The 22,599-nt window shown below is 33.2% G+C and overlaps 1 protein-coding gene across 1 annotated transcript in view; it reads left to right on the forward strand.

Moving 5' to 3' along the window:
- Positions 1-22,599, forward strand: part of ASZ1 (ankyrin repeat, SAM and basic leucine zipper domain containing 1) — a 65,450-nt gene that overhangs the window by 37,521 nt on the left and 5,330 nt on the right. Inside the window, exons 5-11 of the mRNA XM_033193574.1 lie at positions 5,002-5,113; positions 5,939-6,073; positions 7,699-7,823; positions 8,664-8,739; positions 9,737-9,793; positions 10,770-10,879; positions 22,423-22,528. Coding sequence (XP_033049465.1) covers positions 5,002-5,113; positions 5,939-6,073; positions 7,699-7,823; positions 8,664-8,739; positions 9,737-9,793; positions 10,770-10,879; positions 22,423-22,528 — 721 coding nt within the window. The remainder of the gene's footprint in view (positions 1-5,001; positions 5,114-5,938; positions 6,074-7,698; positions 7,824-8,663; positions 8,740-9,736; positions 9,794-10,769; positions 10,880-22,422; positions 22,529-22,599) is intronic.

The raw sequence follows: 22,599 nt of genomic DNA on the forward strand, positions 1-22,599 counted from the left end.
TGCGCTCCAGCCTAGGTGATAGAGTGAGGCGTCTTCTCAAAAAATAATAAATAAAAAGTCAAAAAATAGCATGTTGGTGAAGCTGCAGAGATAAGGGACACAAGTACACTGCTGACAGGAATGTAAATTAGTTAAACCACTGGGGAAAACAGTTTGGAGATTTCTCAAAGAACTAAAACTAGAATTACCATTTGACCCAACCATCCCATTACTGAGTATATACCCAAAGGAAAATAAATCATTCTGCCAAAAAGACACTGCACTCATTATGTTTATCCCAGCACTATTCACAATAGCAGCTGGGCATGGTGGCTCATGCCTATAATCCCAGCCCTTTGGGAGGATCGCTAGAGGCCACGAGTTCGAGACCAGCCTGGACAACATACAGAGACTCCATCTCTACAAAAATAAAAAATTTAGCCAGGTGTGGTAACACATGCCTGTGGTCCCAGCTACCTGGGAGACTAAGATGGAAGAATTGCTTGGGCTTGGGAGGTTGAGACTGTGGTGAGCCATGATTGTAACACTGCACTACAGCCTGTGTGACAGTACAACCCTGTCTCAAAAAAAACCAAAAACAAACAAACAAAAAAAAACACTGTTACAAAGATACAGAACCAACCTATGTGCCTATCAAGAGTGGATAAAGAAAATATGCCACATATAGACCATGGAATACTATACAGCCATAAAAAAGAATTAAGCCGTGTCCTTTGCAGCAGCATGCATGCAGCTGGAGGCCATTATCCTAAGTGAATTTATGTAGAAAAATAAAACTAAAAAAAGGAAACCAAATACCACATGTTCTCACTTATTAGTCGGAGCTACCCATTGGGTACACATGCGTATAAAGATGGAAACAACAGGTAACTTGCTCAAGTCCAGCTGCTGGCTGCCCATAATCCAAGAACAGAAGAAACAAGATGTGGTGAAAGGAAAGTAATTTTATTTATCAAATGCTAGCAATTGGAGAATGGCCAGGCTCATGCCTTCAAAAGACCATTCCAACTTTTTGGGCTAAATGAAGTGGTTCAAGAAGGAAAAGGTGTGGGAAATATGCAGGAGTGTTACCCAGGGGTGCAGGTCTCACTGTCTTGTTTCAATGGTTATCTTGAGAAATTGCCTGTCCCGAAGGTCTGGTTTGCCTCATCCTGACTTTGGCCTGGTAGTTGTAGGCTAACTGTTCGTAACTACCCCTAAGTGGGAGCTGTATCTCTCTGCCTGGTTTATTTCAAAATTGGCCCCTGGATTACCTAAGCAAGCACATAATTAGATAAGCAAGCACTGTTCATTGAAGTGCCTGGTGGGAAAAGTAGAAACAAAATGTTTCAAAATATGTTTCAAAGCTGAAAACAAGAAAGGAAAAAAAGCTTTAAAATGCATTTTGAGGCTGGGATACTTGGTTAAAAATAGACACTGGGGAATCCAAAAGGGAGGAGGCAAGGAGGGTTCAAGGGTTGAAAAACTACCTATTGGGTACTATGTTCACTACTTGGGTAGTGGGATTAATAGAAGACCAAACCTCAACCTCAGCAACACATAATATACCCATTAACCAACCTTAACGTGTACCTCGTAATCTAAAAAAAAAAAAAGACTTCTGGATCCAAATTGTTACCTAGACAATTATAAGTCAGATATATTCAAATACATAAATACATCACCATCACCATGTATTTATGTATGCATATATGCAAATACTGGGTGCATTTCTAATAAGCAGCAATAGATTTCCTGGCTTTTATATTTTTACTATAAGTTGTATTGTTTTATTTTCATTTCGTGTTGTTCATTGCTAATATGAAGAAATACAGTTGATTTTTTAAATATTGCTCTTGTATGCTGTAATCTTGCCAAATTCATTAGTTCTAGTACTTTTTTTGCAGAGTCCATCAGGTTTACTATATACATCATGCTGTCTGTGAATAAAGACAATTTTGCTTGTTTTCCCATCTGGAGGCCTACCATTTTTCTTATTTTCCCTTGTCTTATTCCACTGACTAGAACTTCTAATACAATGTTGGGTAGAAATGTGAGAGCAGACATCCTTGACTTGTTTCTGATCTTGGGGGAAAGTATTCTTTCACCATTAAATATGATGTTAACTATAAATTTTCCATAGATGATTTTGTCAGGTTGAGGAAGTTCTCATATTCCTACATTGCTGAGAGAGTGTTTTTGTTAGAAATAAATGTTGGATTTTGTAAAATACTCGTTCTGCATTTGTTGAGGGTTTTTTTTTCATTTTTAGTTTGTTAATATGGTACATTATATTGATTGATGTTTCAAATATCAAACCAGCCTTGCATTCCTAGGATAATTTCCCTTAGTCATGATGTATTAACCTTTTTATGTATTTTTGGATTCTGTTAAAATTTGTTCAAAACATTTTTATTTTCAGTGAAGATTATTGGTTTATAGTTTTCTTTCCTTGCAATGGCACCCTCTGGTTTTGGTATAAGAGTAATTTGTGCTTCATAGCATGAGTTGGAAAGCAGTTTCTTCTCTTCAGTTTACTGGATGAGTTTGTTTAGAATTGGTGTTGTTTTCATTAACTGGTAGAATTCACCAGTGAAGCCATCTGGCCTGTTATTTTCTTTGTGGAAAATTTAATTTAATTTATAATTACTAATTAAGTTTTTAAAAAATAAATCTAGGGCTATTCAGGTTATTTCCTTTTGAGTGAGCCATGGTAGTTTGTGTATTTTGAGAAATTTATCCATTTCATCTAAACTGTCTAATTTATTGGCATAAATTTGTTCATAATACTTCCTCATACTTCTAAAATCTGGATAATCTGTACTGATGTTACTTCTCTTGTTCCTGGTACTGCTAACTTGTTTCTTCTCTCTTTTTTACTTAATCAGTCTAGCTAAAGGTTTGTAAATTTTATTGATCTTCTCATAATAAAGATCTGAATAAGAATAAGGAGTTAGCAGTATGAAGGTCTGGGGACAGGGAAGAGCACTTGCACAGTTCCTGCAAAGGGGAGATCTTAGCATTTTCAAAGACAATAAACTGTAAGTGACTAAGAATAGAAGCATGGAGAAAAGCAGTTACAAGGCTATGGCAATAATATAAGTCAGAGAAAGATGATGTTGTCTCGGACCACTGCAGTGGCTAATGAGGTGAAGAGAAGTGATCAGAAGCAGATTATGAAGGTGAAGAGCAGTGATCAGAAGCTAATGAGGTGAAGGGAAGTGATCAGAAGCAGATTATGAAGGTAGGGCTAATAGGGGCTGCTGATGACTTGTACTCGGAATGACAGAGAAGAGTCATGAACTATGCCTAGTCTTAAGCCTCAGTAATGTGGTTAATGGTGGCTTCATGAAATAGGGAAGACTGAGAGGAGCAGATTTGGGTTATTATAGGGGTAAGTGCAGTGGAGATGAGACATCAACAGTTTGGATTTAGATGTAATGAAGAATTTAAATTAGAATGGTTAGTTAATTCAAATAATTTGTTTTTGCCACGCGTGTGTGTATGTGGGGTTTTTTTGTGGCTTTGTTGTTGTTGTTGTTGTTGTTGTTGTTGCTGTGATGAGACAGGGTCTCACTCTGGTTGCCTAGGCTGGAGTGCAATGGCATGATCTTGGCTCACTGAAGCCTTGACCTCCCAGGCTCAGGTGATTCTCCCACCTCTGAAGTAGCTGGGATTACAGGTGTGCACAACCACACCCAGCTAATTTTTTTTTTTTTTTTTTTTTTAATTTTAAGTAGAGGTAGAGGCGAGGCTTTGCTCTGTTGCCTAGGCTGGTCTCAAACTCCTGGAGTCAAGCAATCCACTCGCCTCAGTCCCCCAAGTGCTAAAATTACAGGCAGGAGCCACCACACCTGGCAAGTTGTATATAATTTTTTACATTTGCTTAAGTTATCCAGGAAATTCAATCTTTACCTCATAAAGATTGTCTATCTAATGAAGCCACTACATAAGAGATATTCAAGGTAGAGGAGGCAATGTTGTACAACTGCCTTAGCATATAATTTCACATAAAACATTCAAATTATAATATACCATGAAATAGAAGAAACAGATATATATGAATTGCTTTATGCTAATAAGGACATTGGTGTGAAGTGATCAGATTTCAGGGTATACCTTATGCCAATAAAAACTTTCTTGGTAAGATCAAAACATGGAGCTCTGAAATTATTTATTTTTCTTTTCCAAAGTTCTTTGTGTATAAATCAGATCTTGAGGACAACTCAGGAAAATTGTTCTCAGAATCTCAGACCTCCTTTAAAACAGACCACGATATTATGTTCAGCCCAAGTAGAGCTGATAAAATCTGGTGTCCTTGGAATAGGCCCAGAAGCTGACTAACTTCCAGGAGTAGAAGGATTGAATCTCTAATTTTGGGAAATGATAAACTACAGAGAAACCACTATCCTCTCCCAGAAAGTACTCTTAAGAGAATAGTAAGCTGGTTAATCTATTGGACTTATCTCTTTTCTGATTACATATAGTAAGTCTCCCAGTCAGAATAAAATTCTTTCAGTCTCAAACTAAAGTAGAATCATAATAGAATACATTAAGGAATAAAGTTTTTAAATTTACATTTTTGTTTCAGCAATCCTCTAAATAAAATGTAATAAGCATATAGTATCAGCAAATCCTTTGAGGGCAGGGACCTTGTTTGTGTCACTCATTACTATATTCCTAGCATAAGCATAGTGTGGGTACTCTGATAATTTTCTAGATGAATATGTATATTAGTGAGACTTCATAGTAGAAAGCATGGCTTATTTCATGTATTTTTTAATACAGTTATTCACTAGAGGGTGCTGTGTAAGCATTCAGCACTATAAAAGTGTCATCTCTTTCACTTGTACTTATTTGCAGGAAGATTGGATTTTTAAATCACCTGATTTAGCAAAATCTTTCATTTCTTTTTCTTTGTTTTCAAAGTAGTACTGGTGGTATTGTGTATGGTTAAATTAATGAAAATGAGAGATTAATGGCAGCATTAACACAAATGTTTCCTTTCTTCCTCCTCCTTAGGAGACTTATGACCCCAGTCATGTATGCTGCTCGAGATGGTCACACCCAGGTTGTTGCTCTCCTTGTTGCTCATGGAGCAGAAGTTAATACCCAGGATGAGAATGGTTACACTGTGAGAAACATTTTTACAATGTTTCTTTTTGTTTCTGTTATTATCAGTAATCTATTTTTAAAAAAAAGAGTTTTAAGAAGTAATAATTACAAAAGGGCTGGAATATAATTGCTATCTGGTGAAAAAAAGCAACAGTTGAAATAAAAGGCTGGCATGGTGGCTCACGCCTGTAATCCCTGCACTTTGGGAGGCCAAGGCGGGCAGATCACCTGAGGTTAGGAGTTTGAGACCAGCCTGGCCAACATGGTGAAACCCAGTCTCTCCTAAAAATACAAAAAATTAGCCAGGCATGGTGGCACACGCCTTTAATCCCAGCTACTCAGGAGGCTGAGCCTGGAGAATCGCTTGAGCCCGGGAGACAGAGGTTGCAGTAAGCCGAGATCATACCACTGCACTTCAGGCTGAAGTGCAACAAGAGCGAAACTCCATCTCAAAAAAAGAGGAATTAATTGACTCTCTTAGTCCTTACTCTTGATTTAAAAAAAAAATTGTAACACACAGCAAAATCTGGGCTCTAAATATACCTAAGAATTCTTTTTTGTAGAAAACCTTTCAGTGATTGGCAAATAAATCATTTCATTCCATAACATCAGTTAATTGTATAAAGCACTGGTTTTAAAAAATCAATTCGCTTTGCAGTCAGCTTTGCAATTACAACTTTGGAAATATGTTTACATTATATTGTAAAATGAAGAGATTGCATCATTCTATTAATTAACTATGTTCTCTTTTTTATTGTGTCATAAATACTGTTGAAAACTTTTCCTGTCTGTCTCATATACACTCCTTCTCTTTAAACAATCTTCTTTTTCCCCCCACTTACAGGCTTTAACGTGGGCAGCACGTCAGGGTCATAAAAATATAGTTTTGAAGTTGCTTGAACTTGGAGCTAATAAAGTGCTACAAACCAAAGATGGAAAGATGCCAAGTGAGATTGCAAAAAGAAACAAACATCATGAGGTATCCTTCTGTACATATTAAACTTATTTTTTGTGGCATGTCACATTATCATTTGTAGAACTTTTTTATTAATTTGTTAGAATTTACAAGGGTAATTATAGTGTATCTGGCAATTATTAAATGTTTAAATATGTATCTTTCCTCCAGCCAGGTAATGAGAACTTTATTTTGCTAGAGTATTCATCTTCTATGAAACAAGAGACACTTATAATACAGTAATTTAAAGGCTGTATAAAAGAGTAATAAAATCTTATTCTGGCCCCAGGAATAAAATTGTAATATGCTATTTAAACATTTCAGACTGGTCCAGAATTTTAAGTTATTGAGTGAAAGCTAGTAAAATGCCAGTTTGAACTTCTAACTAAAACATTCTTTTGTAAGTTTAATTAATATATTAAACAATTTAAAAATTAAATTATTTAAGCAACGTTTACTCTTATATGTGTGACAGGGCATACAATAAAGTGATAATATACCTGGATGTATAATCTGTCATTTAGATGTTAAGCTCAATAATAAATACTTGCCATACATTAAATTACTTTATCAATATAAACTTTTGGTCTGAAGATTAAAACTGTAGCCACAAGTCTGTAACTTGTAAGCAAGGATCAAATATAGTACAATAATAAAACTAAGTTGTTTAGTTTGGGAGTTTGTAACACTGAGTTCCTGAATTTGAAAGTATGTAAAATTCCAAAGATTCCGTCATATAATCATCAAACCAAGCCACATTTACTGCATATAAAGTAACTTCCTCTAACCTTTTCAGCAGTCTGATAAACATGGCTATCATTTTCTAAGTATTATTCTAATATTTTCAGAATTATTATAGGGTAAACAGTAATCACTAAAGCCCTGTAGAACTTCAAAAAGGAATTTACCATTTTTCTTCTAAACTTTGAAAATTCAAAAACTTAAAATTATTTTATTACATTGTTAAATGTAGAGTAGATGACACCAAACTTGACATAAGAAGTTTATGAACATCAAAGGTTATTTTGAGTCATAAATCATTTATTGAAATGAGATTTGATCTTGTATTTTGGCTGATTACATGATATAACCTTGACTTCCTAAGAAGTTAGATTTTAAAACTCAGGAATGTCACCGTATCTTTTTGAGGTGTTCAGTTAGAATTTGTATACATTTAGTCACGTTCATTACTCTCTTCCCACTTAGCAATGTTTTCAAAGTACTATCTTAATATTTAATCTGAGTCATTTATCCAAATGGAATTTTTAGTTTTGCTATAGATCTTACCAAAAATAGTAATTACTATCTTACTTTAATTTTTACTATTTTAAATTAGATGTACTTTTTTCTTTTCTGATTATTATTATAGGTCAAGGAAGCACTTACCTGATATCCCAATTACCCTGATTTGTTTATTATACATTGTATGTGTGTATCAAAATATCACATGTACCCCCCAAAATATGTACAACTGTGATATATCAATTTTTTTACAGTTGTTATCAGGGTAGTAAATTGTGAAACTTCTGTCCCACTTACTTGCTAAAATTTCCTTTCTGGATATGAGATAATCGTATGTTTGGTTTCTTTTAACTGTAAGTTATAGTGTGCAATGTTAATTATATTTGAATGATGTTAACTTTTTTCAGATCTTCAACTTACTTTCTTTTACTTTAAATCCATTGGAAGGAAAACTTCAACAGCTAACTAAAGAAGACACTATTTGTAAAATATTGACAACAGATTCTGATAGAGAAAAAGATCACATTTTTAGGTAATATAGCATGTTTTAGTTCAACAGAATACCTGTAAGTAAAACTTGTGTATATTTTACTGTAGTAAATGTGGTGACTTATTTAAAATATATGGTATTTTAAATGTTTACAAGCATTTTTAAATGTCTGGGTTTTTAGTGTTCTCCAGAATTTTAGAAAATTTTTATTCATTTTTATGTACTAACACTAATGATAATAACTTTAAATGTAAACTTTAAGTACGATATCAACAACAAAATCTATTTTTAAAAGGTTCTGAAATCATATTAGTGTTCAAACAGTATTACACCTTGTTTTCTGATTATTTTTAGTACAGTTCTAATTTTATATGCTAAAATTAAACATACACTTCCCCCCCTAGAACACTGCTGTTCAGTACATGGCCAAAAATAATTATCTCCTTACCCCATTTAAAGTTATTTACATTTTACTTCTTGCAATTAAAGAGGTGTGGTTTTTTTTTTTTTTCGTTTTTTGTGGGGTTTTTTGCCTCAAACACCTGGGCTCAAGTAGTTCTCCCACCACAGCCTCCCAAGTAGCTTGGACTACAGGTGTATGCCACTTGCCAGGCTGAGGAGATTTTTATGTGCAGAAATTTCACAAGGTGTACATACTGACATATATTTTCATTTTGGGGAAAGATGAGTTATACTCCTCATATACCTTCAGTCACAAAACCTTACTCATTCCTTTGCTATAGCATAGGTCTGGTGTGCAGATTGCAAATATATTCTACATGAATTCATCATTATTCATATTCTCTTGCAATATAAATATATATTTATTGTTTGTACATTTATAGTCTGTTCTGAAATTGACATTGCTATAAATGTATACAGTTCATATACAGCATTTGGAGATCTGGAAGTATTTTTACATGGTATTGGACTTGAACATATGACAGATTTACTAAAGGTAAGATCTTATATAACCTACAGTGAATTATGCATATATGTTAATTTGTTGGTTAATATAACGTTAGATATTAATTCATAAACATGTCTATAAATAACTGCCTATTTACTTTTCTCCATAATTTGTAGTACATCCCGATTTTAAATTTGAAATAAACATTTCAAAAATGTATTATTCTAGAAATTTTCATAAATTAGAATCTGAGATTAAACAGTTTTTACCCATTGTCTAACCTTCATATACACCTGAGCCCTTAGTTTGTTTCTGTAGTTGCTCATCTTCATGAGTAGAATATTGGAAGAGCATGATATTAAACCAAACACACCTGGCATCAGATTCGTGCTCTAATGTTTAATCACTGAAATATGTGACTTAAATTATCTCATTTGCTTCATAAGGATAATAATACCTAGTGTAGGGTTGTCATGAAGGTTAAATCAGATCATATGCCAAGGACTGTCTGGGTGTTTTAAGCATACATTATGGGGTTTGAGTCCATGACAGTTATTATCAGCTAGGTGGGGATACTGAAGCAGTAAATTGCTATTTAAGATAAACTCCTCTTGGGAGTGTGCACATTCTGTTAAAATATTTCAGAGTTGGGCTTCATTGTATAATCTTCAAATGTCTCCCTATTTGGAGAAATCTTGAATAAAACTACATGATGGTTTAATGTGATACAGTCAGAAATTTAAAATATTCATAAAACATAATTTCTGCCAAATTTTATAGAACTTTTAATGTAAGCAAATATGAATAGTAATCATTTGAATCTGGAAACCTAGCTGTGTTTATACTTTTTAGGTGAATATAGTTATTATGATACTCATTACTATCTACTTAATATTATCGTTCTATATCTACATATCCTGTTCCCTCTAGAAAACTGGAATTTGCTTGAGAGTGAAGCAAGTAACTAACTTATGAATGCTTGCCTACTTCTCCTTCTACTATTTTAATTATATGGAAAGGTGGCCTTTTTTTTCCTTTTATACAGGAAAGGGATATAACGTTAAGACACCTTTTGACCATGAGGGAAGATGAATTTACAAAGGTTAGTATCAGTTTCAGAAATTCCTGATATATTGTTTGATGTTTTTAAAATTGTGGATCCTTTTCTCTTTTTAAAATGCTAGGGCTACAGACAAAAGATTGCTCTTTCACTGTGTCCTTGATTAGATATGATTACACATAACCATATCTAAAATCTTGTGTTAGTGTTAAGTTATTTTAAGAACATGTAATGACTTGCGGTTTGGGTTGTTTGTTTGTTTGTTTTTTTCAGATTGTCATGACATCTCAACTAAAACTGATCCTTCAGTTTCAAATGTGAAATAGATTTGTAAAATGGGGCACTTACAAATAAGAGATTGTTTTTCTATGTATATGGGTATTAACACATGTCTCCCAAGCCTTTTGTTTGGTTCTCAAAACTATTGAGACCTTTTATTTTGCCATCTAGTATTATCTAATAACATATAGCTGCAGGATGTGTTAGAGACACCTTGATAAATACGATATGTAAAAAGCAATGATCTGAGTGCATGACCACATTGGAAACTTGAAATTTTTAATATCACTAAAAATAAATAAGCATACTACAAAGCTAACTCCAGTATAGAAAATTTAGTTTAACACTAAAGGTAGAATACAAACAAAGATAGGACTTGATTCTCATTTATCACTGATTTTTAAATGAAAATTTGAAGGCAATTTTGTTTTACTGTGTTTTTTGAAGTATTACAAATATTAAGTTCTAGTAATTTGTTTTGGGAGTCCATCATAGTTGTTATGTATTGCAAAAAAATTGGTTATAGTTATTATATATCTAAATATTTTAATGCTGTAACTAACATCAATCACAGTTATAAGACAAACATATATATTTTTAGAAATGTGTTATTTTTCCACTGTATGCCTATTTTTTCAAGATGTGAATTCATCAAGTAAGAAAAAATCTTCAGTTATTTTGAGTTTTAAATTATTCAAGTATAACTAATTTACTGTACCTTAAAACTATTTCTGCTTAGAATGGAATTACCAGTAAAGACCAGCAGAAAATTCTAGCTGCTCTTAAAGAACTACAGGTAGAAGAGATACAATTTGGAGAGTTATCTGAAGAGATAAAGTTGGAAATCAGGTAAAATTAACTTATTTGTTTACATTAATAGTGTTAAGAACCAATTGTTCTTTTTTAGTTTAATTTTCATAATGTCTGAGTCATTTTACTTGATATGATCATTTTCCCAGGGTAATAGATTTTGGAAGATACTGTGTTCTGAAATTGGATGTGCTTTGTAAAGTCAATTTTTATAAAGTCATTTACCAAGAAGCAAACAATGTGTCTTCTTGTTAACTCACATAGAAACATTTTTGTTTTATTTTTTCATTGCCTCTTGCTAAATTGAACCTTATAAACAATCACATGCTTTTTTATAGTATACCTTTAAAAATCATTTTAGAGGTTAAATTGAAAATTCAAAGTAATATTTTCACTTAGGTCAATAAGAAAACATTTCTTATGTAGCTCAGTTCTATTTTCAGCCTTACTGTATGAGAAATTATGTTACCAAAATGTAAACTTCATTCCCAATATTAAAAACTTGTCAAGCAATGGTTATTAATAATCCCAAATCTATTTTGAAAATAATATTTGATGTTATTAATATATTATACAGCAATAAGTGATTTTTTAAAATTTTTTGAAATATAGATTCTTGGGATATTTCAAAGAGATACACAGGGAAGTCCCATGCATTCTTTGCCTAGTTTTGCCCAGTATTACTATCTTTTATAACTGTAGGACAATATCAAAACCAGAAAATTTACATTGGTACGACCCATAGAGCTTACTCATACTTTGTGAGTTATGCACTCATCTGTGTGTGTGTATATATATAATTTTATCACATTTATGGCTTCATGTAACTACTTCCGTGTTCAATGTACTTAACACAGGACTCTCTCACACTACTCCTTTATAGGCACGTCTAACCTTCTCCCCATACCAACCCCTAGCGACCAATAATTTGTTCTCCATCTTTTTAATGATGTTATTTCATGAATATTATATAAATAGAATCATAGAGTATAAATCCTTTTGAGATTAACTTTTTTCAATCCTAATTTTCTTGAGGTTCATCAAAGTTGTTGCATGTATCAGTACAATAGTTCATTCCTTTTTATTGCTGAGTAGTATTCCATGATATGTATATACCACAGTTTGTTTAACCATTTATCCATTGAAGAACATTTGAGTAGATTTTAGTTTTTAGCTATTCCAAATAAAACTGCTATGAACATTCATCTACAAGAGTCTATTAGAAAATACATTTTCTTTCTTTGGGATAAATTCTGAAGAGGACAATTGTTAGGTTGTACGGTGGTTGCATATTTAGTATATTTTAAAACTGTCCAACTGTTTTCCAGAATGGCAGTACTGTTATATTTCCAGCAAGTATATGAGTGATCCAGTTTGCTCTCCATCCTCACCAGCATTTGGTGGTAGCATGACATTTTTTAGCCATTTCTGATGGGTATATAGTAATAGCTTGTTATGTTTTTACTTGCACTTACTAATGGCTAATGATGTAAACAGCCTTTTATATCTTATTTGCCATATGTGTACTTTTTGTGGTGAAATTCTAACAGTATCTTTTGCCAGTTTTATGTTGGATTAATTGTTTTTTAATGTTGAGTTTTGGGAGTTATCTACATTCAAATCTTTTGTTGAATATGTGATTTGTAAATATTTTTCCCAACTCTGTAATTTTTCTTTTCATCCTCTTAATGGGGTCTTTCACAGAGCAAAAACTTTTATTTTTATGAGGTCTAAGTTACCAGATTTTCCCTTTACTCCAAAGGGAAAGAACATTACTTTTGGTATATTTTTAGTATCAAGTCAAATAACAGTTTAAGAAATTAGGTCTCAAAGATTTTCTCCTATGCTTTTTTCTTAGAAGTTTTATAGTTTTACATTTAAGTCCATGATACATTTTGAGAGTTCATTTTTGTAATGTTATGAGGTTTAGGCTGATGTTCTTTTTTTTTTTTTTTAACTTGGGGATGGATAATTGCTCTAGCACAGTTTATTGAAAAGGCTGTTCCTCCTCCATTGAATTGCTTTTGATTATTTGTCAAAAATTAATTGGGCATATTTGTGTGGGTATAATCTGGGTTCTCTATTCTGGGTTCCTTATGTGTCTGTCCCTCTGAAAGTACCATGTCTTGATTATTCTAACTGTATGGTAAGCCTTTATATCAGGAAGAGTGATTCCTCTCATTTTGTTCTTTTTCAAAATCATCTTGGCTATTCTAGAGCCTTTTTCTTTCCATATACATTTTAGATAAAGCTTTTCTATGTAAAGCTTTTTCTACCAAAAAAAAACTTTCTGAGATTGTGGTAGTAATTGTATGAATCCTATTGATTAATTTAGGTATAATTGACAGTTATGTCAATTCTACTAATTCATAAACACATATATCTCTAAAAGTTTTAGGTTTTCTTTTTTAAAATATATTTTTTGGAACCGGGTCTCGCCCTGTCACCCAGTTTGGAGAGCAATGGCACAATGATGGCTCACTGCAACCTTGAATTCCTGGGTTCAGGTGATCCTCCCGCCTCAGCCTCCTGAGTAGGTGAGACCACTGACATGCACCGCCATGCCTGGCTAATTTTAAAAATTTTTTGTAGAGACAGGGTTTCCACTTTGTTGCCACAGTTGGTCTGAAAACTCCTAGGTTCAAGTGATCCTCCCACCTTGGCTCCCTAAGTAATGGGATTACAAACCTGAGCCACCATTTCTGACCTTCTTTGTTTTCTTTCATCAGCATTTTGTCATTTTCATCATACAGATTTCTTGCATATTTTGGTAGATTTATACCTAAGTATTTTGTTTTCTCTGGCGCAATTGCCAGTGGTATTTCTCTTTTTATTTATTTTCATGTGCAATTGATTTTTGTGTCTTGACTGTACATTTCAGCCTTACTGAACTCAGTTATTAGTTGCAGGAGGTTTTTTGTAGAATGTTTGAGATTTTCTATGTAGATAATCATGCAGTCTGCAAAAAGAGGTTAATTTTTTCCTTTCACATTTGTATGCCTTTTTTCTTCCCTCATGGCAGTGGTAAGACTTCCAGTATTATGTTGGATAGGAGTGGTAGATAGTGGACATTCTTGCCTTCTTCCCAATCTCAGAAGAAAACCATCCACTTTTTTAGTATTAGTTAACTGTGATGTTAGCTATAGGTTTTTTTGTAGATTCTCTTTATGATATTGGGGAAGTTATGCTCTATTCATTTTTCTGAAAGTTTTTATCATGAATGGTTGTTGAATTTTTTCAAATGCTTTTTCTATCCCAACTGATATGACCATATGACTTTTTTCTTTAGCCTGTTGATATGGTTACTTTGTTAGATTTTTAACTATTGAACCAACCTTGCATACCTGGATTAATCCCATGTGGTTGTGGGTTATTATTCTTTTTATGCATTGTTGGATTTGATTTGCCAGTATTTTGCTAAGAATTTTTGTATCTAAGTTCATGAGGAATATTGCTCTGTAAATTTCTTTTTTGTGTTTTGTCTGGTTTTGGTATCAGGACAATACTGGCCTCACAAAAGGAATTGGGACGTATTCCCTCTCCTTTTATTTTCTGTAAAAGATTGTGTAGAATTGACATTAATTCTTCTTTAAACATTCTGTAGATTTCTCCAGTGAAATCATCTGGGCCTGGATATTTTGTGGGGGAAGCTTTTAAATTACAATTTGATTTACTTAATGGTCATAGGATTATTCAAGTTATATCTGTTTTACTTTAGCTGCGTTTTGGTAATGTGTGGTTTTTCAAGGAATTGGTTCATTTTTTCTAATTGATGAAGCCAAAAGTTGCCCCTACTATTTCCAGCTATTCTTTGAATGACTGTAGGATCTGTTATAATACCCCATTTCATTCTTGATATTGGTGATTTCTGTCTTTTCTTTTTTTATCTCTGTTAGTCTTGCTAGAGGTTTACACATTTGTTTTTCCAAAGAACCTGCTCTTTTGTTTCAGTAACTTTTCTGTATTGTTTTTGCTTTTAGTGTCATTGATTTCTGCTGTAATTCTTACTATTTTCTTCCTTCTGCTTACTTTGAATTTATTTTGCTCTTTTTCTAGATTCTTGAGGCAGAAATCTAGATCATTTTTGAGACTTTCTTTTCTTATGTAAACATTTAGTCCTTTACATTTCCCTTTCAGCACTGCTTTAGTTGCATTCCACAAATTGTGATACACTGTGTGATCATTTTCATTCACTTCTATGTATATTTTTATTTTCTTCGAGACTTCCTCTTTGACCTATGGATTATCTAAATAACCCATGGTGTATGGTGTTTAATGTCCACGTTTGGAGATTTTTCTGTTATCGATTTCCAGTTTGATTCTGTTATAGTCAGAGAATATACTCTGTATGATTTCAAGGGTTCAATAGCTACATGTGACTGGTGGCTAGATGGAAGAGATATAGAGAATTAAGATTTTAAAGGCTTTGGCAGGTTGAAGCAAATCTCCCCAAAATTAATAGGGTTAACTTTAATAAGGATAAATGGAAAGTCCAAGATTAACTATATTACTATAGGATGGGACTTAATATACATGAAGAATCACTAAGAGTTTTTAAGTTTATTATTAACTCAGTTTAGGTTAAAGTGTCACATGACTAGTCATGGAAAGCCAGCACTGTTAGGCTGCATTAATAGAAATATAATGTCCGGAATAAATAAGATAACAGTTTTATTGTACATAATAGCTACTTCTAGAGGTTTTTGCTTATGGAAAGAATTTAACCATAGCATAGAATACAAACCCTGTAAGGCCTCTTCTGTCTTTTAGATTATGATTGTCTTTTCAGTAATTTTCCCCTAGATTTTATAATCCAAAATAACCTATAATAATTGTTTTCATTCCACCAACTAGATAATTTTGAAATTGTGTCACTTAGCAACACCACCTTATAAACAGCCTATGAAATTCTTTTTTCTTTTACAATGGCTTTCTCTCCCCAACTTTGAGGATTTGTGCGCCAAATGGTTTTCCCCACCTTCTACCTCTCATTGCACTTGGTCACGTTAATTACATTTTACCCAATCTCTTGCTCATGTAAGCTTCTCTTAACTCATTCTTTCTATTTTTTTATTGCTTAGGAAACTCTCTTCCTTTCTTACTTTTGGTTTCATATGAGTTCAAAAGTAACTATTACCACAGGGACTAAGAATAGGAATAATGCCTGTACAGAGGACAAATCAAATTTTTTGCCTCTAGAGCTTTTAAAATTACATTCAAGTTCCCTGTAAGAAATCTTCACAAATATTTTTTCTATTTCCTCAGTTTCCTCTAATCTTACTTTTAATATCAGCTTAGTGTTATTTTCTAGTTTTCTTTTTTAGTTAATTTAAGAGTATCACAATCATTTTATTTTTCTACTGATAATACAAATACTGTTTTTTATTTCAACGTATTCCAGTTTGATTTTTTCCCTAAAATAATTTTACAAATGAGGATTATATAGCTAACATAAAAGTACCTTACATGTTAGTAGAGACTTGATTTCTATATATATGCTTTTAAAACATATTAGGGTTCATAACCATGATTTATGCTAGTGATTTCCTTACCTGGCTACATTATCAGAATGACCTAAGGAGCTTGGTGTATATATTAACCATGTTATCCATTGCCTGGGACATGACTGTATAGACAAATTTTATTGAATACATGGATAAATGAGCTAATGAATTATAATATCCTATACTATACTTGCAAATGCAGTGATATTATCACTAGTATAGTCTGTCTAAAACTAATATGTAATTATGATAAACATTAATTAAACATACAAACAGTAAATTTCCACATTATTTTGGAGTTCAGAGAAGTATTCCAGGAAATAATATAGATGATCCTAATTTCTTAAAAACTTTATTATACAGCTTAAATTATAAACATTCCCCATATTAAATTTCCCTATTCCCATTTTTCCGTTCTTCTTCCTTAATATATCTCATTACAGCAAGATCTGTATTTAAAATAATGCCTCATCATTGTTTCAGAATAACTTAATAGTTCTTAAATATTTAAATGCATTGTGAAGGATTTCAGTTGTGAGGACTTAAAACTCAGCACACCTTCTTAAATACCATTGTTCATTTTCTTGCTTTTCTTCACTATTGTTTCTATGAAGGAATATTCTAAGTTCTAAATGACTGAGTTGCAAATTAAATGTTTTTATGTAACTTATTTGTATGATGGCAGGGTTGCCTATATGAATTTACTTTATGGGATTTAATAAATGTAAAGAATGTACAGAATCCTGAATGGTTCACTTATAAAAAGCTACTGAATTTTTTTAAAAAAATAAAACTGGCAGACATATATTCCAGGAATTTGACCTTGTTATTAAATCACAGACTTTGTTTACATGCTGTTACAGAAAAGGTTTACTTACCATTTGTTCAAAGTCATTCTTTAAAGAAGAAATTAGTCATTAAGTCATAAGAAAACTAACAGCAGGAAAAGTTGAACTGATTGATTATAATCTCCTAGTAATGTGACTTCAACAATTTACTGATTTATTTTAAGATAGTTTTCTTCTATGTGTCAAAATTTTCTAAAATAATCTGTTACAACAATGCATACAGACACTGCACTTACTTTTTTCTGCCTTAGTGTGTTTGCAGAATTAAAGTATGCAATTTAAAGCCAATGCAGTGGGGTGTGCCTGTAGTCTCATCTACTTGAGAGGCAGGAGGATAACTTGAGCCCAGAAGTTCAAGGCCAGCCTGGGCAACATAGCAAGACTCTTAAAAAAATAAGGAGTGCAATTTAAAATTGTAATATCCATTCTGTTGCTAACTTTAGATATTTTGAACAGAAATAATAAGTTGTCATTCACATTTGAAATTTTTTTTTTTTTTTTTTTGAGACGGAGTTTGGCTCTGTTGCCCAGGCTGGAGTGCAGTGGCCAGATCTCAGCTCACTGCAAGCTCCGCCTCCCGGGCTTACGCCATTCTCCTGCCTCAGCCTCCCGAGTAGCTGGGACTACAGGCACCCGCCACATCGCCCGGCTAGTTTTTTGTATTTTTTTTTTAGTAGAGACGGGATTTCAACGTGTTAGGCAGGATGGTCTCGATCTCCTGACCTCGTGATCCGCCCATCTCGGCCTCCCAAAGTGCTGGGATTACAGGCTTGAGCCACCGTGCCCGGCCCACATTTGAAATTTTTAACTGTTCCTGTTTAGACTTTTTGTCTGAGCTAACTGACATCCACTTGAAGGTGTCAAAAGCATCTCAAAACTATGTTCATCAAGAAAACTGCTCCACCCCAAAAAATCTATATAGATGTTAAGATTTTATGTAAAAGTGTATTGTTCACCCCTATTATTTATAAACATTCTAAAATTTGAAACTCTAAATACTGAACATCAGGAAAATGGTTAAATTCCATTGCATCAATATAATTATTTTTTCACCCATTAAGTTTATTTTAAAACTTAATGTCATGGGAAAATACTCATGATAATTATAAAAGGCACAATATAAAAGGTCATGTGAAGCAATGTCAGTTATATATATCCATAGGAAAAACACTGGAAGAAAATGTGTATTATAAAAAAATATTCTGAGAGAAAATAGTACCAGTCATTGTCTTTGAGTGGTAATATTGTTGATGATTTTAATTTTTTTCAGATATTCTACAATGAGCACATAATACCTTTGTTTGTAATACCTTTATTTAAAGTGTAAATTTTATCTTAGTATTTGACTTCAGATTTTTTAAATGGCCTGTTGTTTTAGTTTGCTTATACTGTTATGCTGTAGTAACAAATAATTTCTAAATGTCAGTCACTTATAACAACAAACTGTGTTTCTTGATCATCTGTATCATGGGTCAGCAACAGTGATCTTGTCATTCTGAGAGTAGGCTGGAGGAACAATCTCAACCTGGGACATACTGCTCTCATGAGAAAGAAGAGAAAGGTGGCAGGATCATTCAGTGGCTCTTGAAGCTTCTGTTCAAAAGTTACACAGTAACTTCCAATCATATTTTATTTGCTAAAGCAAATCATGTGGTCAGGCCTCATGTCACTGGGGCATGAATTATAGTCCCCTGACAGGGGTCGGGGAACTGGTAGTAGTTAGCTCAGTAGAAAAGACATGAGAATTTGATCAAATAATACAGTCTACTATACCTGTGTCATATCTGCTTATTTTGAATTTTTTAAATAAGCACAAAGTTATCAGGCCTGCCATGTAAAGTTGTATAGGTCGTATACTGTGCAGCTGTGATGGAGACGCACCATTCACATAGTGTGAATGGCACTCTGTACAGAGTTTTGTTTTGTACAATTTGTCCATCCATATTTAGTGGCTCTGAAAATTATATGTCACAAGAAAGGTATATATTTTCCTTTCATTCATTAAGACTAATTTTGCTAGTAATAAAATTTGTTTATTTGAACTTAGTCTTACTATCTTAAGAATAAGAACTGATGAATTTATATTCCACATATATATTCATGAATCACCTATCTAAAATTATATACCTGCTATCAGTTGATAATTCAAATGATAATTCTCAATGGATCTTAATTTCTTTGAGGTCATAAATTAAATATATATGGCATTAGTGAATTACTCATTTAGTAATTATTCTTGATAAATAAAATTGGAATATTTAAAGAACACTGAAATCTAAGTTATAAGTGTACTTATATAAATAGTACATGGAAACAAAATACAAGTAATCACTGCTGTTGCTTTGGCAGAAATGTGTCATATACTCTAAGTTCTGTGTTTTCTAGAGTAAAGATCAGAAAGAAAATAGAATAAAGAAGAATTGCATATTTTTTGAAAATGGTTTTATGAATACTTACTGCTTAACAGAACAAGAGTTTTCCTACATTTTTTAATTTTAGGTTTGCTTGTTGAAAGCAACCATCAGGTAGTTTTTATTCTAAGTGATTGATTATATGTATTTTGTTTATAAAGTTTGTATTTTATAAAACTGTTAAAGTGAAATTGTTCATTTTTTCAGCCTAATAGCTAAGAGAAAAGACTTGTCATAAATGAAAATACTATATACATCCCAGTACTGTATCTTAGAAGTTTTCTATTTTTTCATTGGAGGCTGACATTGCTTGCTTTTTATAACCTTTCCTTCTAGAAATAGTGTGAAAGAAACTTTGCATAGTATGTAGTCAGAACTTCTACAAATAAGAATTTCTGTATGGGCTTAGAAGTACCCTTTGGGGGCTAGGATGGTGGCTTACACCTATAATCTTAGCACTTTGGGAGGCTGAGGCAGGTGGATCACATGAGGCCAGGAGTTCAAGGCCAGCTGGGCCAACTTGGTGAAACCCCATCTCTACTAAAAAAATACAAAACTTAGCTGGGCATGGTGGTGCACACCTGTAATCCCAACTACTCAGGTGGCTGAGGCACGAGAATCACTTGAACCCAGGAGCAGAGGTTACAGTGAGCCTCGCACCACTGCACTCCAGCCTGGGCAACAGAGCGAGACTCTGTCACACACACACACACACACACACACAGACACACACACACACACACAAATTACCTTTGGTCCAATAATAGTAGTTTTTATTGTATTTTTATTTCAGTAGATACTGTTAAAGGACTCCCCAGAAAGGTCATCTAATACACTTGACTCTTGATATTAATGATCTTAATTTTTGTCATTCTGCTAGGATGTGGCATCTTACGGTTATTGTATTCCCACATTTATTATCCATTCAAATTTTGTTTCTTTTTTTTTTTTCTCTGAATTCCCTATTAATAGCCTTGACCAACTTTTCTGTTGGGTTAAGTTTCTTTGTTGTTTCTACTATAAATTGGCTTCTTCCACTGAAGCTAATCTAGTCACCAGTGTTTTCTCATTACCAAAATCAGTATACTTATTTAATGTGCTTAATCTTTTCTCCTTTGAATCCATCACCTTCATTGCCATTCATAACAACTCTTAACTACTGATTTTCTTCTACTTCTCAGGCTACATTTCCTTTAGTGGCTTTCCTGTTCTACCCCTGTCAACTCTCCCTTCTTCACAGTATGTCTTATGGTCATCTTTATGATCATGGTTTTGATTTCTATTGGAGACATTTCTAATGCTACTGTGTTTGTGCTACCTTCACAATTCAAGGAAAGACTGAATCTTGGCTAGAAGTTAGTGAAAATAAAGACATATTTTTTTCCCATTGAGGTTCACCGACTCTGATTTGTATCTATCTTCATGAGTCTTTAGAGCCCAGAATAAATACCCTTGCAAGACCCCCATTTTCTACCACTTACTTGTTGTTGCCACCTGCATGTCTCCTCACCATTGCAGTCATCATAATTACATTTACTTGAACACTAGCTATGTACTAGACACAATCCTAGGTACTTTATGTACATTGTCTTCTTGAGTCCTGCTGTCTCCATTCTAGAGATACGAAAACATTTGACTTAAGATTATTCTTGCCCAAAATCATAAAGCTAATAAGTGTGGAAGATGAATCCAAACTCACATTGACTCGACTCAAAAGCCTGTGTTCTTAATTATTATGCCATAATGTTTTCTTTCATCTCCACCATCCGCCACCAAATTCAATTCCTTGCTTGGCGGCACTGCCTTCCATGGAAACCAAAAAAACTGAGAATCATCATAGATTCTTCCATTACATACAATCCATCACCAAGTTTTTCAGTTTATTCTCCTAAAGGTTTCTCAAGCCACTGCTCTCCCTCCTCCCCACAGTAAGACTACCACTGCCAGATCCTTAGTCTAAGTTTTTCTTCATCATCTCTTGGATGCATTTCTCTGTTAGTCACCTAATTATTCTGCTTCTATTTTGGTGTTCCTTTTATCCACACCACTCTCCAAATAAACATTCTCATTTAAAAGTCTGATTTTCAAATTTCCTGTTGAAAATCTCTTAGTAACTCTACATCATCAGAAAGGTAAAATTCAATTCCTTATGCTGACACAAAAGTTCTTTTAATAAATGGTTATATCTAGCCTTTTCTCTTACTACTTTTCAATAATTTATGTTTTAATTACACCTTACTGACCTTTACCCTTGTAGTCTTGCACCTGCTATTCTCTTTATCCAGAATCTCTTCCTTACCTACTTGGCAAACTTTTTCTTCAACCACAGACACAATTCAAGTATTATCTCTGTAAAGCATTTCTAATTCCCTACTCCTTCCTTCTCATGTGATATTAAATTCATTCCCCCTGAATTTTAGATGTCTCCACTGTAAAATAGTATTAACAACATCTATCCTATAGAGGTTGTTAGGAAAAATCAAAAGAAATAACAAATGTAAAATAACTAGTACAGTGTCTTCACATAGTAGCTACTCAAATATTGATTATTTTATCTTCCTCCTTCATGTGTTCCTGTGAATAATAAAGCTGCAATTGTATATCTGCATCTTATCCTGAACTTTAAGATTCTCGGGATTGGAGGTTTGTTTTTCTTTTATAATCAGTGCCTGTTTCAGTACCTAATCTGTATTAGCTATTCCATGAATTCTTTTGGAAGAATCTAATTTTATGACTAGATTTTCAGTAACTAGCCTAGTAGAATGAAATAAATTGCTCTTATTGGTAATTCCTGCTTGTTTGTGGTTTCCTTTCTTTAGTGGTGATGAGTTCCTCAACTTTCTTCTCAAATTAAACAAACAGTGTGGCCATTTAATAACAGCTGTACAGAATATTATTACTGAGTTACCTGTAAATTCTCAAAAGGTATTCTACAAAAGTTATTAAGTGAAGAAAAGTATGAACACTGAAGAACATTCCAGATAAGTTCATGATAA

Source organism: Trachypithecus francoisi, unplaced genomic scaffold (genome assembly GCF_009764315.1).
Source record: "Trachypithecus francoisi isolate TF-2019V2 unplaced genomic scaffold, Tfra_2.0 Lachesis_group4, whole genome shotgun sequence".
NCBI lineage: Eukaryota > Metazoa > Chordata > Mammalia > Primates > Cercopithecidae > Trachypithecus > Trachypithecus francoisi.